The sequence below is a fragment of the Nyctibius grandis genome, chromosome Z (assembly GCF_013368605.1).
Source record: "Nyctibius grandis isolate bNycGra1 chromosome Z, bNycGra1.pri, whole genome shotgun sequence".
In the NCBI taxonomy this organism is placed as follows: Eukaryota; Metazoa; Chordata; class Aves; order Nyctibiiformes; family Nyctibiidae; genus Nyctibius; species Nyctibius grandis.
This window is the reverse complement of record NC_090695.1, coordinates 56,674,499-56,701,595: the sequence shown is the minus strand read 5'-3', so window position 1 is coordinate 56,701,595 and position 27,097 is coordinate 56,674,499. Positions and strand designations below refer to the sequence as shown.

Genomic DNA, 27,097 nt, shown 5'->3' with positions numbered 1-27,097 from the left:
CAGATGGCTGTGTAGTTCAATGGCAGGCTTTTATTGTACTTCCGTGTACTACCTAGTACCCGCCTATCAATTAGACCAGTATTGGACTTGCATTACCAGTTTTGAATTCTACTAACAACCTATATGCAGATGAAGATATGCATGTAGATAAAAAGTTTGGTTTGCATTTTATTTTTATATTGACAAATAAAATTTTCCATTCTAACATACGTGGTAAAGTAGTTCTTTTTTAAAAAAAAAAAGGTATGCTTATTGTCTGTGTGCAGAGAGCAGAAGATAAGCTTGTCTGTGTTCAAGTGGCTTGTGATTTTTTTGCTAGTGAAGACTTTCTCCAGGGCTTTGCAACTCTGCAACATGTATTTTTGTATCTGTTGTTAAAGAAGTGGTGAATTTTGTAATGCTTCTAGCCAGCTGCATTTTTTTCTGTGTTTGTATCTGCTTGCGTAGCTGCTGTTTCTTTGCAGTGACTGAGTATAAGCATTACTTACAGTCTTTTCTATTTTTGGTCTTGGAGAATGGAAGTTTTGTATTTATATTAGGCAGCATTTTGTTTCTAGAATGTCACTAAGTAACCAGAAAGGAATACTAAATAATGTCTGCTTGAATATGTACTGTAACTACCCCTTTGTAAGATTTTATAAATGTGTCCGTGATTAGTGCTTTGTTTTAAATAGCGGAGATCTGCAAAATAGTTCTCTTTTCTTTACACACTGTGTGTGTCTTTCAGTTTTGCTTAATGCGTCTTTCTTACAAGGGCATTGCTAAACCAATATTGGATGTCTCATCTAAAGTTAAATCTTTAGATAAGACATTCTGGTATGAGATTGTCAGTGAACACTTCACACTGGTCCAGATGTAGCTTATGCAGTATACCTTGCACTTGTAAGCTATATGCAAAGCCTGTTTCTTATTTTTTTTTTATACTTTATATACTTTTTCTTAATATAAAACATCAAAGATCCAGCCTTCTGTTGCAGTTTGCTTCACCTACATTGAAGTCCAGAGTTACAGCTTGAAATTTTAGTGCTGCAGTTGTCTTAACTTTCTGACCTCTTACTATTCTAAATGTTGGAGTAATTAGAGCTATATAAGAAATTCCTGTGTCTTGATTGGTCCCTTTCTCATGTTGCCACTATTTTTCTTAACAGTCCAGTGAAAATACCGCTACTAAGTTTGTCTTCCATATAACAAATTCTGGTGCTTTCATTTTCCTTTTTAATGGGCTTCCTTTTTGTTTTGTCAAGGGCAAAGTTCAGAAATAGATGAAATGATCTGATTTTCTGGCTACAATATGCTGTGTCATAAGAAATTCCAGGAATTTAAAATAAAAAGTCTTTGGTTACATGTGTAGAGATGAAATTATTTCTTCCCTCAAAGTTGTGTGTATAAAGTGATAGCATACTACTACTTGCAGTCATTTGAGAAGTCCGCTCTTTTGTTTTTCTTGAACTCTGTCTCTTTTTAAAAAAATATGTCTTCTGGTAATAATCTGAAAATGCAAAGCAATTTACGTAAGTTAAGTTTTGCAATGTATTTTAAAATGCTGAAATAATAGTAAAAAAAGTTTGATCTGTTTTTTTTTTTCCAGAGAGTCCCCAGAAAATAAAATTATATTTCAGAAAGTGAAAAGCAGAAGAAGTAGTTGTGACATAGAGAAGTGTACTAAGGATCATTTCTTGAGGAAGATTTTTTAAGGTATGTGAGCTATGCTTTGCAGAAGAGCCTTCCTGAAAATAAACTGATTGTTTTGCCTTGAATGGACTAATATTTCAGACCAATTTTTAAACAATCAGGCTAGCTTTAGATTACCACTTTGGATGTTTATTGATGGCAAAAGCTCTATGGAAGCATTTATTCAGCTGGTTCCTGTTCCATACATTTTTCGTCAAATGCATATATAGATAATATTCTGAATATCATAGAATGGTTTCGGTTGGAAGGGACCTTAAAGGTCATCTGGTTCCAACCCCGCTGCCATGGGCAGGGACACCTTTCCACTAGACCAGGTTGCTCAAAGCCTCATCCAATCTGGCTTTAAACAGTGCCAGGGAGGGGGCATCCACAGCTTCTCTGGGTAACCTGTTCTAGTGTCTCACTACCCTCACAGTGAAGAATTTCTTCCTAATATCTAATCTAAATCTATCCTCTTTCAGTTTAAAGCCATTCCCTCTCATCCTATCACTACTTGCCCATGTAATATGTGGTTAGTGTAAATAAATGGTAGGTAAAGCATGCATTTTATGTAGCCTGGTCTTCTGCATTCCAGGAGTAGATCCTACAGTAACAGAAATGTCAATTGTTTAACAGTGTAATTTTTTTTCAAGGTGTGAGTGGAGGGCTAAGAATAACTTATTTCACACTTTTAATGGAATGTAACTACTCTAAGCCTCACGTTGAGAAATTGAGATGGACTGTAACAAATTGATCACCTGTTACAAAATTGCTTTTAAATCAGTACAGAAGCTGTGAATTTGAGGATTTGTCTCCTGAATCTAAGTCCTCTTCCTTTTCTGATTTTGCAATATTCTTAATGTTTCTAGAAAGGGTCTGCAAAATATGAGTCATGCTAACTGATTTGGAGCTCATGCAGGTTTAGGAGTTGAAAGTAGATCAAGAGTGAGTGTGATGCTCTCTGCATACCATGCCCGTTCCATATTCCTCCTTCTGGAGGGGCCAGATACATGCTGTGCTGTCCTGTTCTGAATTTAACTGGAGGACAGGTGTGCTTCTGGTTTGTGGTTTGTCGGTTGCCTACCTGGTCATTGATAAACGACAAGTTCCAACTGATGCATGTGGATCCATCATTATGTTAAGATTAGCAGTTACAGTGTTGGATATATGAAGGCACTAGCTGTTATAAGGGTAGGAGAGCAATCTGGGAAAGTATTGCTATACATGTGCTCTGTTCTTCCCTGCTCATTTGATGTCGGTCATTGTCAGACACACGGGACCTTTGATCTGACACACTATGGCCACTCGTGTCAGGGACAGATTGCAATCTTTAAATTAAATGTAGATTGGCTATGAAAACTACATTCTTCTGAGTTATTGGTGGAATCAAGACGGACTACTAATGCTGGAATACTGGCTTTCTTTTCTTAGGGGAGTATTATGGTATTGAAGGATTGTGACTGTCATTGAAGTTTCTCGCTGCCATGCTGACAAAATTTACCATTGCTTCATTTGGAATCTGACTGCACCACTGTGGTGGTGGTGGTTGAGACAAGGCGTAAACTGTCTTCAGTAACTATGCTTAAATTTAGAACTGTTCAAGGTCTGGTTGCTCATTCACAGTATATTATTAAACGTACATTGAGTGTTTACTTCCTGTCAGTGATTAGTTAGTTATTTTGAGAGTGACTGTAAAAAGAAAGTATGTCTTACTTTCTTGGAATTGGCTTAACTGTTAAGGCTTACCAAATACTGATTGGCTAATTTGCATATCCAGTGATTTTTACAGTAACATATCTATATCTCACATTTCAAAATAAACTAGCTGAAACTCTTTGATGCCACTGGGATTTTATTAGTTTTACAAAACATGCTAGAATTCAGCTTGAGACTTCACTGGCATGTCAAATTATGCAAGTGTTGTTTGTGTGTGGAAAAAGAGATGAAACCTCATGGGTATCTGCCAGAAGTAGGAAAAATCTCTTCACAGTAAAACTTAGCAATTACTGAAGATTTTTTTTCTGTATGAATTTAGCATATCATGTGTTCATTGACATCAATTCTCCGTCTAGCTGCTTTAAAACATGATGCCATCTCTCTTTTTTTCCTTTAAGATAAAATATTCTCCCGTGTTCTTTTGAGAAAGATTTCCCCCCCCCCGCTGCCCCCAGACTATCTTTCACACTATATTTTCATCTTTTCAACATTTCAGTAGAAAGTACGTTTGTGTCTCAAACTTTGCATGTCTCCTACTGGTTCCACAGTAAATCTTTTCTAGGTTCAAATTTTGTTGCGCTACTCAATTTTCCCTGTAGTCTGTGATTGCAAAATCTGGGTGGGAATCTTTGTCTTACATGTTCAGTGTGAACATTGTAATGTTGTATGGTAAAGCCAAAAAATGGGGCTATTAGTATTTATTCTGTAATCCAGTAGCTGTGAACGTGGGGAAGCACAAGGAGGATCATGCCACAGATAGCAGCCCAACTTGTTCGCTGTCCTTAAACAGCATCTCCTGGTGCCGTGTTTGGAGACAGAGTGCAGATCTAAATGGATCACTGTGCCCAGAGAGTTGTTGTAGGTCCTTTCCAGCTGAAATATTCTGTTCTATTGGTCTGACCCTGTAGGGCAGCTGTCGACTCACCTGTGCAGAGAGATATCAAACTTGGAAAAATACCTGTCTGTGTTGGTGACAGGTTTTGTCTGTTTGAACATTGGCCTTTGTTCTTTTTAAGGGTATTTGAAATGCGCTTGTTCTTTTTAAGCATATTTGAAATACAGATTGCATAGAACATGTCTATTCATGTGTTTGGTAACTCTTACATTTTTGACTTAAAGTAAGTGACTGTGTCTTCTGTACTGTTTTCAGTTTAAAAGTGTTCAAAATATTAAAAAATTAAAAGTGATTTTAATTAAAAGTGTTAGATTTTAGGTTATCGACAGTCAGGTGGCTTAGATCTTGGATGCTTGTTCACCACTTCTTTGCCTCCACAATATTGGAGCATTTGAGTTTTGCTGAATGTCTTGATTGAGCATTTTCTTAATTTACAAGGAAGGCTTATGGAGTCTGGCTTTACCCAGCTGGGAATCATCAGCTCTGAGACTTCATACTTGTTAGTCTTACAGAATCAGAATTTTATCACTTTTGCAAAATGAATTTTTACTGTCGTGCTTCCATCCCGGTGAATGGAATAATGTAAAACAAAGACCAGGGTCCGGTTATGTTGTACAATTTTTGTCTATGTACCCAGGCATCTAATAGTGTAAATGGAAAAAATCTAACTACTGATTAGTGAAGGGAGGCTTAGCAGGCTGGACTGAGATGTTGTTGGATCTTCTGTCACACAGAATCACAGAATGCTTAAGGGTTAGAAGGGAGCTCTGGAGCCCTGTTGATTTTTGTGATCTTATGGCTCCACAGTGAGTCAGTAGAAGCAGACTGAAATATCGTATACTGAGAATATTTCCTCCCTCCATTGCCCTCCTGCCTCTCGGCAAAAGACAGAGGTTAGAGTAAAAGCAAGCAAGCCAGCATTTTACTCATAACACAAGGCCAGACTTCATCCTGAGATTCAGTTCCTATCTCTTCTGAATCTGGAATGTAAGAAAATAATGATACTAGCTTTTCTCATAGCTAATGTGCTAGGATATTTAGGTAACGTGCTAAAATGTGCTAGGAGAGAAATGAGCTTGGTCACAAAAGTGGTTATAGGTCTAAAGGGTGTTGAAAAATCACAGGTGCAGCTCCAGTGATGTTAATAAGTAGGTGCTTTAAGATTTTTTCTTTCGCTCGTCTTACTAAAATATTTGTGGTTTTGCAAGACTGTTCTTTAACTGTGAAAATATTATGATTAATACAACCAATAGCGACATAGTCCATCTTTTATAAATACAGCCAGCGTGAATTATTTACTGTTGTCTGTATGACTGTGCTACTAAGTGTCAGCCAAGGATTCAGAGTGAAATATACAGCTTCAAATTAAATAGCATATGAAAGCTTGCAATAGATTTCAGGTTACTCATACGACCTTGACTTGTCTCTGTTGTGTAGCTAGATGCATAGTAACATGGCACTATTCTTACTTTCTTTATGGGATCTTTGTTTCTTTGATTACGTAGCATGGTTTGTGTTCTGACAATAAACACACAGTGAATGAGGCTTATTTCCTTAACTTACTGGAAGAGCTGGAGGAGGCAGGGAACTGCAGGAAGAGAGGATTGGTCCTGGGAGTCAGGCTACGCTGGAGATCACTCTAGGTTCTGATTTGCAAAATCTGCTGAAATTTTGTGTGGTAACTGAAGCCAATAATGTTTTTTTTCCTCTGGATACTCATATGTGTGGGTTCAGGTCTTCCATGATGTGTCTGCACGTTTATCAGTATCAGATGGAGGTGTTTTAGAGCTAGCTCAAACACATGTCTTTGACCTGCTGTTGTGTTACAGGATTTCATAAAGCAGCGTTTCCTGCCTATTTATCAAATGATGTCCATTTGGTGCAGTGAGACTGGACTGCCTCCGGGGAAAGTTGTGTGAACTTAAGGACACTGCCCTAATGTGTGTCCCAGGGGAGCAATGGATGGTTGCTGTCCTGGTTTGGCCTAAACCAGGCCAATTTTCCTTTCAGTGATTTTTACTTTCAGCTAAGTCTCTTCTAAGTAACTGCACTTTCTGCAACTAACTGCATGTTTTGCAGACAGCGTCTGCTTCCAGGGCTGATAATGCTCGAAGTTTGTAGTTATCACTGAGGCACCGGTAGGGATGTTATGCAGAAAGGCTCCTACTGTACTTATTCTTAGAGAAACCAAGGTCACTGCTAAATTCTTCACTGCTTACGAGTGAAGAGCCGAAGAGGGGTCGCACCTGCAGGGAGGAGCAGACAGGGCAGGTGACCCAAAACTGACCAACGAAGGTATTCCATCCCATACACTTCATTCTCTCAGTAAAAAGCGGGGGGATCACGAGGGTCTTGGAGCCTTCTTCCCGTTCTTCTTGCCTTCTCACCCTCTTTACGCTATGGCCGGTGTCCGAAGAGGACTCTGTCTGTTTTCCTGCTGCCCCCGATCCGTGCATCCCTGAATCCAGCTCTCAACTGTCACTGGGCCCAGCCTGGGCCTTCCCGGAGCCTGCCCTGCAGTGCTGGTGGTGACGTGGCCGACATCGGGGGAGCTCGATCTTGGTTTTGTATATATTTGTATATATTTTTTGATTCCAATATTATTATTTTTTTCATTATTATAGTTTATTAAAACTGTTTTAACTTTCCAACCCATAAATCTCCCTCCATTTTCCCTTTCCCTTTCCCTTCTGGGGCAGGGGGGAGGGTTAGTAGAGAGCATCTGCCACTGGTTTAATAGCTGGCCCATCTTTAAACCGTGACAGTTGCATGCAGAACCTGGTTTGGGATATTTTAGTATTTTTGGGAGGTTGAATCTGCAAGTTTAATGGCCTGCTAACACAGTGTTTAGGAGCAAACAAGCTTCTAACTAGTTATCCTTTTTCCACAGGTGCAGTGTCTGAGAGCCTGTGTTTTATTTGGATTTTTCTGTGCTCTTACAACAGTAAACATCAGAAACAAATGTTTTGGTTCACCAGGAGTGGAACAGTATAGGTGGCAGTTCTTGTCAGAAGATACTGTCAGCTATACTTACTTGATTAAGTGAATTGGTCTTCAGTATCTGTCTTAGATGCTTTTATGTGTTCCTTCATAACTTAAGTTAGGGAGGTAGATTTTGCAGATGGAAACTGGAGGACAGTTCTGGGCCTGAGATCTCTTCCAGTCATAGATCGGTGTTTGAAACAGTGCTCTGACCCTCCTTTCGTTTTATTTTGAGGGGGTATATGTATGTGGTTAATCTTACAGTTAAGTTATTTCAGGGTTTAGACATTAATAGTTGCTTTTTGTCACACTAGAAGTTTTTCTTTTGATACACGTATAATGAATCTTGTTCTGCTTTCAGATGTGGTGAAGAGCCTGTGTTTTCCCCTGTGCGGTATATAGTGCCTTTAAAAAATGGGGTTTGGAGGTGACCTGAAGTATTCTCACGATGCTTTATTAAAACTGCAAGACTGGGAACTACGACTTCTGGAAATGGTGAAGAAATTTATGGTCATGCGAGTAAAAAGTGATAAAGACTATGCCTCCACTTTACAAAATCTTTGTAATCAAGTAGATAAAGAGAGCACTTGCCAATTGGATTATATCAGCAATGTGTCCAAGGTAAGACTAAAGTATTTTGAATTTGGAATATCCTTGGAAATAACAGTGCTGGATTTATTTTTGTTTGTTTTAGTTTGACTTGGATTCCTGTTCTTTCAGCTTCTTGAGAGTTAATGTTGCTACAGTGTTTAAAATGGGGTCCTCTTAGTTCCTCAGCGGAACATGCAGAAGTTGAGCTGCAGTTTTGCTTTGAAAATAATAACTGAACTAGAATCAATCCTGAATTCTGAAATGCAGTATTTTAGATTCCTGTGTTGAGCCTGCTACTTTGTTCAGTGTTTTGAGTATGCTATAGTAAGCTTTTCTTTTAAGACAGTTAAATGGGAACTATTGTTTATGTTATATAGAATTTGTGACAGAAATAGAAAAATGCCAGGAAACCCAGGCAGAGCCTAGCATTCCAGCTGTTATTCACGCCACAAAGTGTGTTGTAAAAACAAAACATTAATTCAGGATGTTTCTCATAATTGTGAAGTTACTTTGTATCCAATTTAAAATAACTGTGTTGAATTTTTATAAAGGTAGGACTGTCCTTTCCCCAAATGATTAATTTTAAGATTTAGAGCAAGTCCAGTAAAGGGACTGATGAAGCAAACTTCCCTATTTCACCTGTTTGTACGCTTCACTCCTGAATTGGATTCCTTCCTGACTAGAGAAAACTATTCTGTTTTAATGACTTATGCAATTCTTGGTCCTTCTGCTGTAGCAGTGATTACTCAGTCCCTTCAGTCTGAGATGAATCTTGATCTCCTCTCTGCAGGAAAACACCCTTTTAGGGCCAAGTTAAATTTTAGACAAAGCAGCTTTTATGTAGTGGGCTTATGGGGTGGCAGCTTGCATACTAGGTATGGCATAGCATTAGGAATGTGACTGCTCCTTGTGCAGCAGTCTAGGTTTATACTGGATTAAAGTGGTGGTGTGTGTGACTTGAAAGCTGTGCTGCTATAGCTAGCCTGCTTCAGCTGCCCCAAAAGTAGCACTCCGCAGTGTTTATCTGTAAAGAATTCTGTTGTTGCTTCCCTCCCCTGCAATAATTCTTGTCTTGTAAATTGACATACTACCTTTTTTTTTTTCATCTGTGTTTTGGTGGTGTATCTGAAATGCTTTTCACCCAATTACGTTTCTTATACACAGTTTGTTATAGAATTTGCTGTTTAAGTTGTGATGATTTTGGGAAATAAACATTAAAACATTGTCGTTAGCCTAAGACTGGCAGAAGTCAGGTATTCAAGCTTTCTACTGTTTCCCAAAGTTTTGTATAGAATTATTGGTGATATGTCTAATTATTCTTGCTATTGGTGCCCTGCTAGTATTACTCTTACGTGCTAGGTAAACTGTCTTGCAGTTCTTCTAGGTGATGAAACAGTGTGGATTAGGGCTAGAAAAGTAAAGGATCATTGGCATCAGAACATTTAGCATCATAAAGTATAAGCAACCCTTATCCTTCATGTGGCCAGCTATGTCTAGGATGGTTCATGCCCAGCGATGTGGGCACTTCCTGTGAGCAAATACATTTTGAAAAGCTGAAGATCTGACTTAAGCCATTTTCTTTTTGTGTTGAAGAGAGGCACATGTGTCACATTTTGAAGTCTTGTTTTAGACGTAGGCACTCAAGTTCTTTCAGGATTATTTTTGTTCCTTTTGTCTTTTTTTTTTTTTTTTTTCTCTTAAGGAGATGCCATTTTCCTCTCAAGCCCCATCCCTGATCTCTACATCTTTATATAACGGCAAAAATATTCGTGTGCTACTGACAGATCTTTTGTATGGGTTTGCCTTGAAATTTCACTGTCACCTTGGATTTTAAAGTTGTGTAGTGACACATTGTTGTATTGGTTTTGGCAGTTAAACTGCCTGAATTATTGTATGATTACTTTACTCACATCATGCTAATGTACTTTACTATTTCATGATACTTTTTCTCTCTCCCTGACATTTTACAGAATCAAAGTATAACCCAAATATTATGGGGCATAAATCTAGTGTCTTACATCTCCTAAGATTTAAAATACCTGTGTATTAAATTATTGGTATTACGTGGCTTCAAAACCAAATACCAAGCTGTCTAATTTTTTTTTTTTTTTTTTTTTTTTTTAAAATGTACAGCAAGAGTGAGCACTTTGAGAGAAATGGTGTTTGGGAAAATCTGTCCTATTTTTTTTTTTATGCAGAGACAGCAAACTTGCTGGGAGGCATAGTGGCAGCAACCACTAATGCTAGAAAAGCGGTACTTTTAAGTGCTTCCCAACAGCTCTTTTGTGTGTGTGTAAGTCTGAAAAATACTGTTAAACCAAATAATATTATATTTTGTTGCTTTTGATGGATTGTGGTTATTTTCTGTGGAAAGAAATGCTTTGTGTTTTCTGCTGTCCCCACCCAGCTGCTTTTCTGTCCCGTATAAATCTCAGTTTTTGAAGCCTTTCCACAATGTCCAAGTGGACACCACTGATGAGTGGCGTTCCTCAGGGGTTGGTATTGGGACTGATCCTGTTTAACATCTTTGTCAGCGACATGGACAGTGGGATTGAGTGCGCCCTCAGCAAGTTTGCCGATGACACCAAATTGTGTGGTGAGGTCAACACGATGAAGGGAAGGGATGCCATCCGGAGGGACCTTGACAGGCTTGAGAGCTGGGCCTCTGCAAACCGCATGAAGTTCAACAAGGCCAAGTGCAAGGTCCTGCATGTGGGTCGGGGCAATGCCAAACACAAATACAGGCGGGGCGGAGAATGGATTGAGAGCAGCCCTGAGGAGAAGGACTTGGGGGTAATGGTTGATGAGAAGCTCAACATGAGCTGGCAATGTGCGCTTGCAGCCCAGAAGGCCGACCGCATCCTGGGCTGCATCAAAAGAAGCGTGGCCAGCAGTTTGAGGAAGGTGATTCTCCCCCTTTACTCCGCTCTCGTGAGACCCCACCTGGAGTACTGCGTTCAGCTCTGGGGCCCCCAACATAAGAAGGACATGGAGCTGTTGGAGCGAGTCCAGAGGAGGGCCACAAAGATGATCAGAGGACTGGAACGCCTCTCCTATGGCGAGAGGCTGAGCGAGTTGGGTTTGTTCATCCTGGAGAAGAGAAGGCTCTGGGGAGACCTTCTAGCAGCCTTCCAGTACCTGGGGGTGGCCTAGAGGAAAGCTGGAGAGGGGCTTTTTACAAGGGCAAGTAGTGATAGGACGAGGGGGAACGGTTTTAAACTGAAAGAGGGTATGTGGGGTTCCCATGGGACAACGGTCAAGTACTGAACGAACTATGTCCAAGCATGTCCAGGGGGTGGTAATGAGGTGGTGATGAACTAGCCAATCGTAATACAGAACAAGGGCCTTGGCTATGAGACCAACAGGATATGGGGGAAGTTGAAAAATAAGAAAGAATGCTGCACCTGCAAGATATAACTTTTTAGCATAAGCCAATCAGAACTAATATAGAGGAGTGTGAACAAAGCATACTAACCAATCAGAATAGAAATGACACATACACGGAGTGTGCACAAAAATAGAATAGTATAAATGTACCCTCAATACCCTTATTTTGTTGCCCACATTCATAGTCATCAATTTGATCAAGGTTTGAGCATTGGAAATAATAAAGCAGACACACTTGTGTCCTATACGCAAATATCACCAAATTTATTTGAACAAGTGCGCCTATCCCATCAATTCTTTCATCAATCAGCGAAAATGCTAGCGAAACAATTTCACCTCACCGTGGCACAAGCATGTGAATTAGTTAGTGCTTGTCCTAGCTGTCAGAAAATTGGCATGGGAATTGGAATAGGGGTAAATCCTCGAGGACTGAGTGCGTTGCAACTGTGGCAAATGGATGTTACTCACATTGCAGAATTTGGAAGGCTCAAATATGTTCATGTATCTGTTGATACGTTTTCACATGTAATACGGGCTACAGCACAAACTGGGGAGACAGGTCGTCATTTACTTGCTTGCTTTGCAAGTCCTGGGGTTCCACAGCAACTGAAGACTGATAATGGACCAGCATAGTGTTCACAGATTTTTCGTCAATTTTGTCAACTGTGGGGTATTACACATATCACTGGGATTCCTCATTCACCTACGGGTCAGGCGATTGTGGAACGAGCTCATAGTACATTGAAACAGCTTCTGCAAAAACAAAAAGGGGGAGAGGAGACTGAACCTTCTGAGAGACTTGCAAAAGCTGTTTATGTACTTAACCATTTAACTTTAGCAGGAGATAAGGAGCGACCCCCAATTGTAATACATTGGGAGGCAGTTCGACAGGGAGCAAGCTATGTGAAAAACAAAGGCAAAGTGTGGTATAGGGAACCAAGTACTAACGAGTGGTTGGGACCAGGGGAACTATTACTAATGGGTTGAGGTTATGCTTCTGTCTCTACAGACACAGGAGTACGATGGTTTCCGATCAAATGTATTAAACCATATGTGGAGACAGAATCCAGATCCGGAGATCCGACAGAGAGTAGCAGAAGACAGCAGGGCAATCAGGGATGCAGCAGGAAATAGTTGGCTCAACAAAATCCTGCAAGAATTAGGTGGATTGTCTCTAAAAGGATGGTTAGCCACATTGTTAGAGGGAATAGTTTATGTAGTTGTGATTATAGTTATCATAGGGATCTGCGTGGGTTGTGTTAAGACAATCATTGAGAAAAGTATATGGAGGTAGTGAGATAATAAATCTAACTACTTAAAAAGGGGGAAATTGATACCGGATGGTTTAGCAACGGTTTAGCAAGAGTAGGCCTCAGAGTAGGCTCTAAAAGGCCTGCTCTGTGTTACCTTTACACAGAATCAGCTTTCCTGTCAGTAATTTTCCTTTCAGCTAGAATAACAGAGAATAACGGTGTGTTCTGAAGCAAACTGCATGTTTTGTAGATAGAGTTTACTTATGGGAATGTTTATAATAGGCATTATCCTATTTGTGTTACCCTGTTTGTTTACATGTTTGCAGAGAACTGTGCAACGAATGGTCAATACAGCCTTTTTGGCACAACAACAGAGAGCAGGATTTATGGGTAACCAAGGCTGGGATTCTCTGACCCAACTCTGCGAGACACAGGGAACCAGGTTTAAGTAAGAAACAAAGACAAAAAGGACAGGACAGGACATAGCTCGTTCAAAACCAAAAAGGGGGATTTGTGGGGTTCCCACGGGACAACGGTCAAGTACTGAACGAGCTATGTCCAGGCATGTCCAGGGGGTGGTAATGGGGTGGTGATGAACTAGCCAATCATAATACAGAACAAGGGCCTTGGCTATGAGACCAACAAGATATGGGGGAAGTTGAGGACCTTGGCTATGAGACCAACAGGATATGGGGGAAGTTGAAAAATAAGAAAGAATGCTGCACCTGCAAGATATAACTTTTTAGCATAAGCCAATCAGAACTAATATAGAGGCGTGTGAACAAAGCATACTAACCAATCAGAATAGAAATGACACATACACGGAGTGTGCACAAAAATAGAATAGTATAAATGTACCCTCAATAGAATAGTATAAATGTACCCTCAGATACGAAAATAAACGAGATCTGCTTAACAATCATATTGGTCTGCGTGCATTTATTCCGTGCCCTCTCGCGAACACTGACAAGGGTAGATTTAGATTAGATGTTAGGAAGAAATTCTTTCCTGTGAGGGTGGTGAGACACTGGAAGAGGTTGCCCAGAGAAGTTGTGGATGCCCCCTCCCTGGCAGTGTGGAAGGCCAGGTTGGATGAGGCTTTGAGCAACCTTGTCTAGAGGAAAGGTGTCGCCTGTGGCAGGGGGGTTGGAACTAGATTATCTTTAAGGTCCCTTCCAACCCAAACCGTTCTATGATTCTAAGTATAGCTTTTCACTTTAGCTTTTCCTATTTTAAAATAATAAAATATAGTCACACAAAACACAGAAATCCTGTTTAACCAATGTTTTCTCAGTATGGAAAGAGGGTTGTAAAGAACAGGAAAGTGTGCAAATGATTTTTTTTTTAAATGGAAAGGGAAGTTTTCACTATATTTCTGTCTTATTTAGGTTCATTTGGTGAATTGTAAGCTAAGTATTTTTTTTAGAGTACTTGTCCTGTTGAAGAATGCTTTAGCTGTGATTTTCAGGGTTGATTGAAACAGTACTTGTCTCATCAGTAATAAATCAACCTTAAAGAAAATGGAGATCTCTGACTACATTTTCACCTCTGAGGGCACTCTTACGAACTCTTCTATAACCACAAGACCCACTCCTCTCAGGCAAATGTTTAATGATGCTTTTATCCTGTGCGGCTTTGGAACATGGCTTCTCATGTCATTTGGAAAGTGTTCTGTAATGAAGAGGTGAAAGGTTTCAGCCATAGCTGGGAAGCTTTAGACTGACCTTTTACAACAGCATGCTAAGCAGTCTGAGATAGCTCTGTGCCAGTCTGTGGGATGTTTACAAGCTAAAGGAAATGTTAAAGATGGTTTGATATATACAGGAGTTAACTGTCTTTTGTTTCTTTCTGTAGAATCTGGTTTGTGTTGCAGAATTGTCGTGCAGAGATGGAAATATTAAGTGTATATGTTTATATATGAGATGTAAAGAAACCCCAAAGTTACCAAACCAATTAATGTTCTAAGTTTTCATCATCTAATGTGGATTTTAGTCTTTAATAAAAGTAAGATAAATGCTAGTAAAACTAGCATACTGGCTGCCTTCAAAACCTGATAATTGTATGGCATGTAGCCTTTCTGAAATTTTAGGTATAGCATATCACTGAATGTCAGGGAGGGATCCAATATTGTTCCCATCAACAAAGTGTGACAGGGATCTTTAGGGTAAAAAATGCTTTTGTTTGAGCTGAACTTTAATTTTGTGTTTGTACCTGTGGTACAATGGAAGTCTCTGTGTTAACCTTAACAGTTCTTAATTAAAATTCAAAGCCCTAGCACATTAAGTTGCCCTGAAAACTGACAGAATAGCCAAGGAAATTATTAAAGTAAGAATACAGAAAGATGTCAAGTTACTATGACAAATGAGTAACTGCTTGTGTCTCTTAACCTGTTAGCACCTTATGGTTTGGTACTGGTGGCTTCTCTGTGATGCTGTCAGTTATGCGAAGCAGCTGATGAATGGTATCCTCTTGAACAGTAACCACTCAAATGCGTAATACTGTGAGGTACTTAGAGAAGGGCAGTCAGCTTGAACAAAGTAACTGTGGCTGGGACACAAGAGAACAAAGGACATGGGAACGGGCTTGTCAGGGGTGTCAGGGGCAAAAAAGAGGCTGTAAAGCTTTCATCGGTGTCCGGAAGTACTAGGACAGTGCCGAAGGGTGACCATACAACATTGTATTTTTGACTCTGGTGCTTTTTTTATGATTTTATGAATAAGTTTGAGGCATCATTTTGCTGTAGCAGGAAGAACTTTATTTTAGAAGATCTCAAGTGCATTTGGGTAAGTTTAAAATTCTTTTTTAAATGAATTGTTTTAAACAGTGATGCATCTTTTCCCACAGTTCGTGTTTGTTGTTTGGTTATTTGTAAGCCAGAATAAACAAGTGCTTTTCTGTTCTGTTTTTTTTTTATAGTCTTGGTTGCTCGTGGTACAGCAAACAGAACAGCTGAGCAAAATAATGAAGACACATGCAGAGGATCTTAATTCTGGGCCTTTGCATAGACTTACAATGATGATCAAAGATAAGCAGCAAGTTAAGAAGAGTTACATAGGTGTTCATCAACAAATTGAAGCAGACATGTATAAGGTATTTTATTCAACTGTGCTTTATAAATTTATTATAGTTTTGTATGTTTAAAAAGTAATATATTGAGAGTGGATTTTTTTAGTTCCTCTGATATTTTGCTATGGTAAAAGTAGTGATTTGTGATATGTAGAATGCCTAGTTTAAATTTTAGTTATTTCCTCCGCATTTTCTCTCCCCTGCTAGCTGACAAGGCAGAGATGAAAAACTTTCTTCTATATGGATTTGTTTGGACAGATAGCATTGGAAATGCTCTTGTTCTAGTAGAGGATGATTATGCGTGACGCTTCTCTGTGCCATCTCTCTTCCTGTTCTCATTTCACTCTAGACATCCCTGGGACCAGGGCACTGAAAACTTTTGTTAATACATGCTCTTGACAGTCCAGACTGTTTTGGGTGGGGACACTAAAATATAAATCCAGTGTAAACCAAACATTAAGGCTGCAGATGGAGCTCTTCAAGGCCTTTTCCATTACATGTCGGTTGCCCTGCTTATGTTGAAAGCACTGTGTCTAGTCAGAAAAGCTGACAGAAATCTCAGTTTCATTCAGGTGTTCTGGGGGAAGTTTAACTGCAAATGCCAAAGATCAGATTTATAGTCTGAAAGGTCTACTGAGAGAAGGAAAAGCACTGTTTCTTCTTTCTCCCATCAGAGAATTTGAGATTTGGAGTTGTGTAATTAAAATGTAACATCTGAGTAGTACAGTACAAATGTCATGGACTGATGAGTAGAAGATTCTTAGGCTGGTTATGAGAAGCACTTTAAACTAGTACTAAATATATATTAAATATGTTGGCTGTAATAGGACTGCTTCTATAATATGCTGGGATCTTGGCATCTTCTCCAGGTATTGGCTATGGGGAATACATCCTCTTTGATGCATGGTCAGTAGGCTGTCTTATCTGGTAAAATATCCAAGCCAAATAATCACTCACAGCCACTTATGGATTGGTGCATCTGAAAATAGAGGAAGAAGAAGGAAACAGGAAGAAGAGGAAAAGCTGGTAGGATATGTTAGAAATAATAGGTGTTAAATATATAGAGAATTGGAGAAATAAAAAAAGAAAGAAATGTAAGAAAGAAAGGCTAGATGAAACAAGACTGCTGGAAGTTCAGGTATACTTTTAAAAGAGACTATGCAAAACATGTTTTTCCTGTTAATAAGTTAAATCTAATAAAATCTGTAATAAAACTGTCTTTTAATATATGGCTTTTTCAACAAAATATAGTGCACATAGAGCACTCCCCAAATTACTAATTACAAACCATATTGATCTTGATTAATTATGGACTGCATGGCCATACAAATATTTTGCATCCTCATGAATAAACTTGCATTGTTGTTTTGTTTTTCCCACTTCCTGATTTTCCTAAGAAGCAGTTGAATAGCATTCTGGTTAGATATGATATGCTCTTTCGTGGTTAGCTGACATTGTTTGTTCAAAGGTTTTGTGTCACTGGGGCACTTATAGAATGGTTCCCAGAAATTCAAAATACTTCTCATGTTCTGTGGTATTATTTCTGCTTTTGTTACATGCAGAAGCAAAATACTTATTATTTCCCAGGACATTAGCCAAACCTTGTGAAGACCATAGTCTGTGCAGTTCATAATCTTTAGGATACGCTGTCAAAAAAAAGTGTTTTGCTTTAGGTGAGATGCATATGTATCATTCTTTCTTATTCTAGATACCTCTATGATGAGGAATCGTTTTGATAAAATTCTTAAGGACTGTGAAATACCGTGTCTTTCACACAAATATAGTAAAACTTCTATCTTGTGGATTTATTCCAATTCCCATTAAGATATCGGATATTTTTTCTTTCTTCATGAAATTTGAGGAAAAAAAGTAGAGTACTATGGTAGTTAGGTGGGCAAGACTTTTTTAATCTAAAAACTGGGTTTAAGGTAATCCTTGACCATCTTAGTTCCTTAAGTGTTATTTGGGGATGGAGTTTCTCTTGGTTTTGTTTTTTGTCTGTTGGAAGAACGCAGCCTAAGAATCAGTACAATATATTTTGCAATTATTGCAAAGGTTTCTTAATACTTGTGGCCTATCTTTTATTTTCCAGTTTTCTGTAAGAGAAGCAGTTCTGTGTTATGTCTTAATTGTGTTCACTACTTCCTCATTGCATCTTTTTCTCCATTTCTTGAGATGTCTTTATAATGCAAGTGGGTCATAAAGTTATTTTTCCCTGTACCACCTCTGTTAGTCTATAATGAAACAGTTGTGAGTGTAATTTACAGTGTGTAGAAATACAAGATGAGAATATGGGATTGATGTGGAGGAACATTCCTGCCTTTAAATTAAATCTTTGCACAGTTGGCCCAGAAATAGAAACTGTAGATGGCACCTTGTTAGCTCTTTGAGGATTTCCATTAAGTTTCCAGATGTTGTTCTTGAAGGTGAAAGTAGTGATATCTGGGCCTCACCTCATGAAAAAAAGGGAGAACTGTGAACTCCAGCCTTCTTTATGCCAGGTGCAAGTAGAGCAGTTTTTCTGTAGACTGAACTTCCTTTTTTGCACATTCAGTGAGGGGAGCACTTCCATTAGATTAAGTTCCTCTTCCATGATTTCCCATTGTGAGTGTATTCTTCTTTTTGTCAGAGTTTTTACTTCTCTTTACTATATATGCCACCTTTTTGATATTATAGTGGCTGGTTTGTTTGTTTAGCTTTTGTTTGCAAGTTTGTGATTTGTGATTGTTTCTGAACAGTGCACTAATTTTGTCACATAGAGAATGAAAGTCGGGGACAGAAGAGACAACTTATTTTTTTTGACCAAAAATGTCATGTTCAGTGGAGCTGCTTCCACTGCAAAAAGATTCTTCGGTGCTGTCTTCTACTGTAGTTTGTTTTTTTGGTGTGTTTTTCCTTTTTTTTTTGGTTTCGTTTCTTTTCCTTTTTAGGGTTTTAAGTTTTACAACAGATAGAATAATTCTTAGATATCACAGTTCATACAAATGGCTTAGAAACAGCAACCGTGGATTAACCATTCTATCTTGCTTTTTTTTTTTTTTAGATGCTAAAGGAATTCCTTCTTATGCGTGGAAGTTTTTCATCTAGTATGATTTACTAAGCATCTTTTTGGTGCTTTTTTTTTCCCTTGTCATTGAGGTGGAATAGTGTTTATGATGAGCTGGATTTCCTAAACATATTTTTCATTACATTGATGTGGATGGGGATCTCTGTTTCAGGCCTCTTCATTCTATGCATTTATTGATTTTGATTTTGTTACACCATGCAATATCCTACTAAGATTGTCTCAAGCCAATGGGAAGTGGTAACACCCTTATTTTGGAAAATAAATCCTGTTAATTCTCTTTCACTAATGCTATGAATTTTTTTTATATGTTGAGCATAAGTATTTTTAATACTTTTTATATTTCTGTTTTCTTAAAGGTCACAAAGACAGAACTAGAAAAACTAAAATCTAGCTATAGACAGCTAATAAAAGAAGTAAATTCTGCCAAAGAAAAGTATAAAGAAGCTGTGGCTAAAGGTATGACTGACTTGTGTTAATTTCATCTGTTTATTAGTGCCATTTTCAAAAGTGCTAAAACTCTTACAATGAAATGGGGTAATGTTTTTATTTTGAGCAACTTGATTACAATGTAGAAACTCATTTAGTATTTTACGTAAGACAGGCTAATTGTTATGTGTGTTTGGTGGTACTCTTTTTAAAAACCATAGAATAAAGGATAGCCCTTCTTTTAATATAAATGGTAATCCTTTTAAGTTCTTCTGTTATTCCTTCAGTGGATGTATTTGGAATGTAAAATTGCTCAAATGAACTGTTAATAGTGTTAAGTGGGTTACAACTTCATCTCATCTACATTGTAGCTGCAGCCTACTTGCATCCTGTGACCTATTATGGTTGCTGCAGTGGCACCAACATCAGTTCCTGACAGTTAGTATAGCGAATCTGAGCTTTGTCAACCTTAAGCAAAAGGGGAGAAGAATTCATTTGCACACTTGAGGTATTTTAAAGGTTTTTAGGGAATGATGTGTCCAAACTGCATGGATTTTGATTCCTGTTGAATTATGCTAATAATTAGATAAATGAGAACCTTTGTTCTATGATGTATTGAAATATCTTGTTAATAATTATGTGCCTTTCTAAGATTTTTTTTTTTCTTTAGAGAAAATGAATTGGATGGCAGTATATAAATATAATTTCAAGATCCATCTTTAAGTTTTTGTATAACTGTCTACAAAGACAGTTATTGTCCTTGGTTCTGTTGTACAGTAATTCACAGTGCAATATGGTAGCTATCAGTGCTGAGAGAAAGATTGTTTCTTTCCAGATTTGTCTAAAATTTGGAGTGGTAGCTGGTATGTGAATGTAACAACAAAATAGCATGGGATAAGTTATACTTAGCACTGTTTAGCTTTTTTTTTTCTTTTACTGATATTACATTCACTTAAAAAATGTAAGCACGTACTCAGTTGTTCATTTCGTCCAGTTCCCTAGCTGTTTCCTACATATAACTTTTTAATTTGCTTATTTGGTTTATCCTTAAGTAACTACTTAACATGGGAACATATAGTATGTAACACGGAAAATATAATAGGATGCTGTGATGTTAGTATGCTCTTTTTATCCCATCTTCCTGTTATAGCTCTGATCATTCTCTATTCCTGAAGCACCAAACTTTCCCACTGAAATCAAAGAGTGTTTTGGCTGTCAGCAGCACTGATGTTTTCATGTGGTTCTGATTAACTGAATTAATATTTCTTTTGATAGACAGCAAATACAAGCTCTTTCTAAGACACTTATTTCTCCTGTTGTTTTTCTTGACCTTCTCTTTCAGGCTTCCATTTAGTATTTGTCATCTTATAATACATACTTTCACTTTCCTTGACATCTTCGTGTAAATCTGTTTGAGAAACACTAACCTCCAGAAAAATATTGCAGGTTTTTCTCCCAAAAATTGCAGAATTGCTTCTCCCCTGTTGCACCCCAGGCCGTGTTCTTGTTGACAAATATTTGTGTGGATGGTGAACTACTACAGTTGTATATCATATATTTATGTAGTAGTTGTTTTTATGTTTTTGTGCCATCACAAAATATTCTCAGGTAAGCTTGAATTATTGTGTGTCATATTTTCCACCAGCTAACAGGGCAGTCACTTTGAATCAACATGTGGATGCTCTAATGCAGGGTTATGGCTGTTTTCACTTTTTGCTGAAAATGCTAAGAGGACTTGTGTAAAGAGTAATAAGAATAAGGGTTAAGCACTGAATGATACTAGTTAATGACAGGTTTTGTTTGTGTTAGGACAATGGGAAGGCAGCTGGTGGGAGTTTTTGAATAGTTTCATAGGGAGGAAAAGCTAACTGCTTTCTCAAGGATGCAAGACCTTCATTGTGGAAAGCTTTGTGCTCTCCAGATCTGGAGGAAGGTGAAAGTGTCTGAGATGCTGTCTAAGGAGCTGTTCCAGGGAACCCTTCAATAGCACTGCTTCTGCTTGGGCATCAGGGAAGCAGTGGGATAGTTGTGTTGCAGAGGGTGTACCACTGAACCTTGGCTGCCACTTGGTCTTTAGGCTGGATTGCACTGCTGTGTTGTGGCCACCAGTGTCTGCATGCTGTTTCAATCAGAAGTGACTGATTTATTGTTTGTTCTGGCCCTTACCCCATTTAGTCCTGTTTAACTGCTCCTTTCTGGACCAGCGATTACCATGGGAATCACAAATGCAGGCTGGTTGGTTGTTCTTGGGCATGGGATCCGAGGTGTCAGGCAGTCTGGTTGGTTTTACTCACTTGGTTGGTATTTTTTTGCCTTTTTTTCAGTCCTTAATTCCTACTTTTTTTTTTAATGTATGGTGAGAGAAAGCAAGCTGGGAGGGGATAAAATCAGTAAGCTGAACTAATCCAGTACCTCTCTAATGAGGCATGCTTCAGCAACTGGGACTACGGACAGATTGATTCCAAGAGTTTCTTACAGATTGGAAAGTTTTGTGAGGCGAAAGAAAAAAGGATGTACTGGGAATGCACAACATGTTCCTTTGCAGAATTGGGGCATTAGGACATGCTGGGGTCTTAGGTCATGTGCTGGAATCATTGGAGCAAAATATAAGATAAAACCTTATGAGATTGCTTTTTCATAATGAAATGGACAGCGCATTTGGATGTGTGATACTGAGGAAAAAATGGTGTAAACTTCTTACAACAATGGTCCAAAATAACACAGATTGTGTACAACTCTGAGCCTACAATGCTGTGCTGACATCAGTGATGCTGAGTCACAAGGTAAACGGTGTGGCATGTTGATGTTGGTGCTGCAGGAAAACACATCACAACAAAATGTATGCCAAATGATAAAGACATTATTTGGCTAAAGAAGTAGTCACAAATCTCTCTAAAAAAGTTTCATAAATAATGGGTAAAGAACACAAAATGGAAACTGTGGAACAGTTGTAGATGTCAAGTGTGATATCTCATTACAGTTTGAATCTTATTTGATTGGATCAGTAACTACTTCTGCTTAAGTTTGCTATTTACACAATTATTTTTGTTTCTGCAGAATTGTGCAGCTTTATTAAGTGTAGTTCAGAGTGTGCCTGTGAGGGTTTCTAATGTCTTTATCATTGAATTTTTTGATTAAACACTGCTTAGTGGTATATAGAAGAACAAGCTTAAATAAGGAAATGTTGAGTACATGAAATCATAAACAATGATTTGATCTTTTCCTTACATTTTGAAAAAATGAAAAGCATTAATTCTTAACACTTTAGCATCTATTTTTGTAGCTGATTTTGGTGTTAGATATTTAAATGTGAAATAGTTGCTCTTATATCAGTTAATATTGCAAGTTGGAACAGAGCCAGTGTAGCTTTGGGACGTTCATTCTGGATTTTTATACAATATAAACTTGAGCAGAATTTACAGTTTTCATGTGAATACATCCATTATAGGTGTTTATTGTATTCTTGTTACTAGTTAATTACTGGTTGAATGTAGAAGCTATGTTGCAACATTCTTATGTGACAGAATGGATCTGAAGTAAATAATAAAGGAAAAATATATTGATTTTAAGTATTAATTTCTTCATTTGATTTTATGCTGCTACAGCAGCATAAAATAATATTGTACCAGATTTCCCTAGTTTGGCTTGTGTCTCTGACAACATTCTGGTTTAGAGAAGAAATATTGACAGTACACCTAGAACATTATACAGCATTGCATCTGCTGGAAGAATGTTTTCCAACGCCTCCAACTCTTGTGATTTAATATTTCAAATTGATGTGACTTCTGTGGTACATACCGAAGTCGCACGACAGCATAAGCTGTGTGTATGATCAATAAGGAAGCTGTTGAAAAAGCTTTCATTAAATCAAATTATTGTCCTACTATTCTTTGTGATAGCTGAGTGGCCAGAAAATACTTCTATTAGGTCGCTGGTGCATTAAATCTGAGATGCCTGTTAAAATTGTGATTATACTAGTACATTTCCTGGTGGCATGTGTTGCCTTTAGTTGTTGCTGAGATCAGGGAAACTCAAGGTAGGGTATTTTTTGAGTTTGTTTTTGACTGAAACTCACATTGTTAAGACAGAACAAGTAACACTGGCTGAACTGGTCTGTCTTATTCACAGACATCAGCAGGCTGGATGGATTTCAAATTAATACCCTATTGTATGCGTTTCAACTCATAGACGCCAGCAGTGCTTGCAAGGGCTGGGGTTGTTTCTTGTGTGTAAAATAAAGCCTCTAGAGCGGGAAACCCTGGGGAGTGCAGAGCCAAGAGATCTTGGTGACTTCTTGTTCAGTGTGGGACCAACTTGAGCATATTGTTTCCGCTCAACATGGGTGTGCAGCCCCAGGATGTGCTCTCCTCAGTCCTCACAGACCAGCAGAATTTACTGGTGGTGCTTGTTAGCTCAGACATCTGACAGCAGTTCAAAAGATTGCAGTTTAATATATGCTATTTTTATACTGTGTTATTTGTTTATCTTAACATAAGCAGTAACTTTTTTGAACTAACTCTTAACTCAGAAGTTTTGATCTTTAGCGTTCTGTAAATTTGAAATCTGTAAGTATATACAAATAGTTTTTTCCCTTCAGAAAACTATTTGTTATTTGCAGTCATTAATTTGTTATATAAGGTTGGGGAAAAACTTTTTATCCTCTTCTCAGAAATAAGTTGAGTGGAGGAGGGAGGGAGTGAGTTTATTTGTTGAAGAAACACATTCATGTAAGCCTCTTGCAAGACATAAAGGGAAAAAAGACCTTAGGGATTAAAAGCCAAGATCCTGTCTTCTTCCTGTCTATCTTTGTGATTTTGGTCTTCTGAAACCCATTAATTAAGAGCACTGTATTTGCATCTCTTTATTTGGAGAGTGATGATAAGGCTGGTCACTCATTAAAGAGTTTTCTTCCTGAGACAGAACTAACAGTCAAAGACGCCCTAGTTTAGTTGCAGCAGTTTGCATAAAAAGTACTTTGTAGGTCAGTATAAATTATTTTTTAAGTCTCCTGACTTCTGGGCACAAGTATAAATTGGGAGAGGGGTGGCTGGAGAGCAGCCCTGCAGAAAGGGATCTGGGGGTGCTGGTTGACAGCAGGCTCAGTATGAGCCGGCACTGTGCCCTGGCAGCCAAGGGGGCAAACAGCATCCTGGGCTGAATCAAACACAGCATAGCCAGCCGGTCAAGAGAGGTGACTATCCTGCTGTGATCAGCGTTGGTGAAGCCTGACCTTGAGTGCTGTGTGCAGTTCTGGGCCCCACAGTTTAAGCAGGATGTGAAGGCACTTGAATGCATCCAGAGGAGGGCAACAGAGCTGGTGGCAGGGCTGGAAGGCATGTCCCGTAAGGAGCAGCTGAGGACTCTGGGTTTGTCTCATTTGGAGAAAAGGAGGCTGAGGGGTGACCTCACTGCTCTCTGCAGCTTCCTGAGGAGGGGAAGTGGAGAAGGGAGGTGCTGATCTCTTCTCCCTGGGATCCAGTGACAGGATGCCTGGGAATGGTTCAAAGCTGAGTCAGGGAAGGTTCAGACTTGACATTATGAGCCATTTCTTTACCAAGAGGGTGGTCAAACACTGGACCTGGCTTCCTAGAGAGGTGGTTGATGCCCCATGCATGTCAGTGTTTAAGAGGCATTTGGACAATGCCCTTCATAACATGCTTTAACTTTTGGTCAGCCCTGAAGTGGTCAGGCAGTTGGACTAGATGATCTTTGTAGGTCCTTGTCTATAGGTCCCTTCCAAATGAAATATTCTAGTCTAGTCTGGTCTGGTCTTAGGGAAGTGAAGCCAGGTTCAGCACAGGAAACAGAATGCTTCAAAAGTTGTGTCAGTGGTGGTTTTCGTGGGATCAATAAGAACTATCATATGAGGAAATAATTTTCATAATCACCTATGTTGTTTAGATGTGCCTAGCATGATATGAAATACTGAGTTTAATAGATAGCTTGGCTCAGGGAGATCCCAAAATCAGTTAAATGGGTAATATAGAGTAATCAATTATAAAGAAGTTCTATAAGCTATGTCTCTCCTATTTAGTGATGAAAACTTGGGAAATTGAGCAAACTATGAGGAAATGCTTAACAGAAGAAATGAAGAGATTAGAGGGTTGCCTCCAAAAGCAGGGGGCAACAATTTTTTCTCAAGAATTCACTGTAAATAGTGTAACATATCCTTCAGTATCGGGAATCAATTGCCCTGAATATACCTAGTTAAATTGGCTTGATATATGACTGTAAGGCTAGTCTTTTTTTTTTCTGTCGTATCTAGGTTTTAAAATTATTTGCTTTAAGAAGTGCTTAGTCCTTACCAAAATTCACGTAAGAGAAAGGTCATGCTGGGGTTCCATTAATGTTCCTGCCACTTATTAGTCTGTGGAAGCAGATTTAAGTCAAGCTTTAGGTCTCCTTCTCTGGAGACATTCAAAACCCTCCTGGACGCGTTCCTGTGTGATACGGTCTAGGTAATCCTGCTCCGGCAGGGGGATTGGACTAGATGATCTTTCGAGGTCCCTTCCAATCCCTAACATTCTCTGATTCTGTGATTCTGTAATGTAAAAATCATAGAATCATAGAATAGTTTCGGTTGGAAGGGACCTTAAAGATAATCTAGTTCCAATCCCCCTGCCATAGGCAGAGACACCTTTCCAGTAGACCAGGTTGTTCAATGCCCCATCCAACCTGGCCTTCCACACTGCCAGGGAGGGGGCATCCACAACTTCTCTGGGCAACCTGTTCCAGTGTCTCACCACCCTCACAGGAAACAATTTCTTCCTAATATCTAATCTAAATCTACTCTCTTTCAGTTTAAAACCGTTACCCCTCGTCCTGTCACTACTTGTCCTAGTAAAAAGCCCCTCTTCCACTTTCCTGCAGGCCCCCTCCAGGTACTGGAAGGCTGCTCTAAGGTCTCCCTGGAGCCTTCTCTTCTCCAGGCTGAACAGCCCCAACTCTCTCAGCCTCTCTTCATAGGAGAGGTGTTCCAGCCCTCTGATCATCTTTGTGGCCCTCCTCTGGACTCACTCCAACAGCTCCATGTCCTTCTTATGTTGGGGGTCCCAGAGCTGAACGCAGTACTCCAGGTGAGGTCTCACGAGAGCAGAGTAAAGGGGCAGAATCACCTTCCTCGACCTGCTGGCCACGCTGCTTTTGATGCAGCCCAGGATGTGGTTGGCCTTCTGGTCTGCAAGCGCACAGTTTTAAAAAAAATGTTGTTAGAAGAAGACTTATGAGTATAAACGAAGTCTTCAGTATAATAATGCAAAATAATAATATGAAGGAATATTCTAGGCACAATGAAATAATGCTCTGTGAAAATGTATGTCTCCGGAATCAAATAAGGAAGTGACTATATGGGAGGTTTGTTATTGATAAACAAATGTGGAGACAGAAAAATATTCAGAAATTATCTCTGTTATTGTAAATGCTGAAAAATATGTAGATGGAAAGATAAATGCAGTTCTGCTAAGTTATTTGAAAAATAGTATAAACATTGGGAAATGTGTAACAGATCACTATATGCATTGACAGCTTTAGACTTTAGTGCTGATATTTAAAAAAATAAAAGGTTCTAACGCAAACCAAGGAAGAAATGTTTTTTCTGTCTGAAGCATGACTATAGGCTGAAGTTTTACATATTTTCTCAGAGGAGGATTGTTGCTTCATTCAAGAAAAAGAAAAGGAAAAAAAAAAAAGTAAAAGCCCCGATACTCCCCTCTTTTTTTTTTTTCCATTTAAAAATTTTCTGAAATCAAATGCTGTGATACCCTAGTGAGGTTATAATACAGTAAATTACAACAACTATGAAGCCAAGCTTCTTGGCTTTTCCTGGGACCTTGCCTGTCCTCTGCTTAATCCTAACCTGTAAGCTCTCTGTCGGCTCCCCTTCCATCCCCAGGCAGAGCTCCATGAGCTCCAACTATTCTCTCACATAAAGGGAAGCTCCCTCTCCTTTCTTTCCTGGCCTGTCTGTCCCCAAGAGCCTGTATCTCTCTGTTGCAACACTCCAGTCGTTGAAGCCATCCCACCATGCCTCCATGATCCCAACAA

General features: G+C 38.9%; 1 protein-coding gene across 4 annotated transcripts in view; it reads left to right on the top strand.

The window, feature by feature from the left end:
- Nucleotides 1-27,097, top strand: part of FER (FER tyrosine kinase) — a 221,027-nt gene that overhangs the window by 19,089 nt on the left and 174,841 nt on the right. For 3 of the 4 annotated variants that reach the window (XM_068422476.1, XM_068422478.1, XM_068422479.1), the window contains exons 2-5: nucleotides 1,589-1,695; nucleotides 7,626-7,885; nucleotides 15,412-15,585; nucleotides 18,985-19,084. In XM_068422476.1, the coding sequence (XP_068278577.1) occupies nucleotides 7,679-7,885; nucleotides 15,412-15,585; nucleotides 18,985-19,084 (481 nt within the window). In that variant the 5' untranslated portion in view covers nucleotides 1,589-1,695; nucleotides 7,626-7,678. Of the gene's footprint in view, nucleotides 1-1,588; nucleotides 1,696-6,800; nucleotides 6,845-7,625; nucleotides 7,886-15,411; nucleotides 15,586-18,984; nucleotides 19,085-27,097 lie in introns of those variants that run through there. The other variant, XM_068422477.1, reaches the window with a different exon arrangement.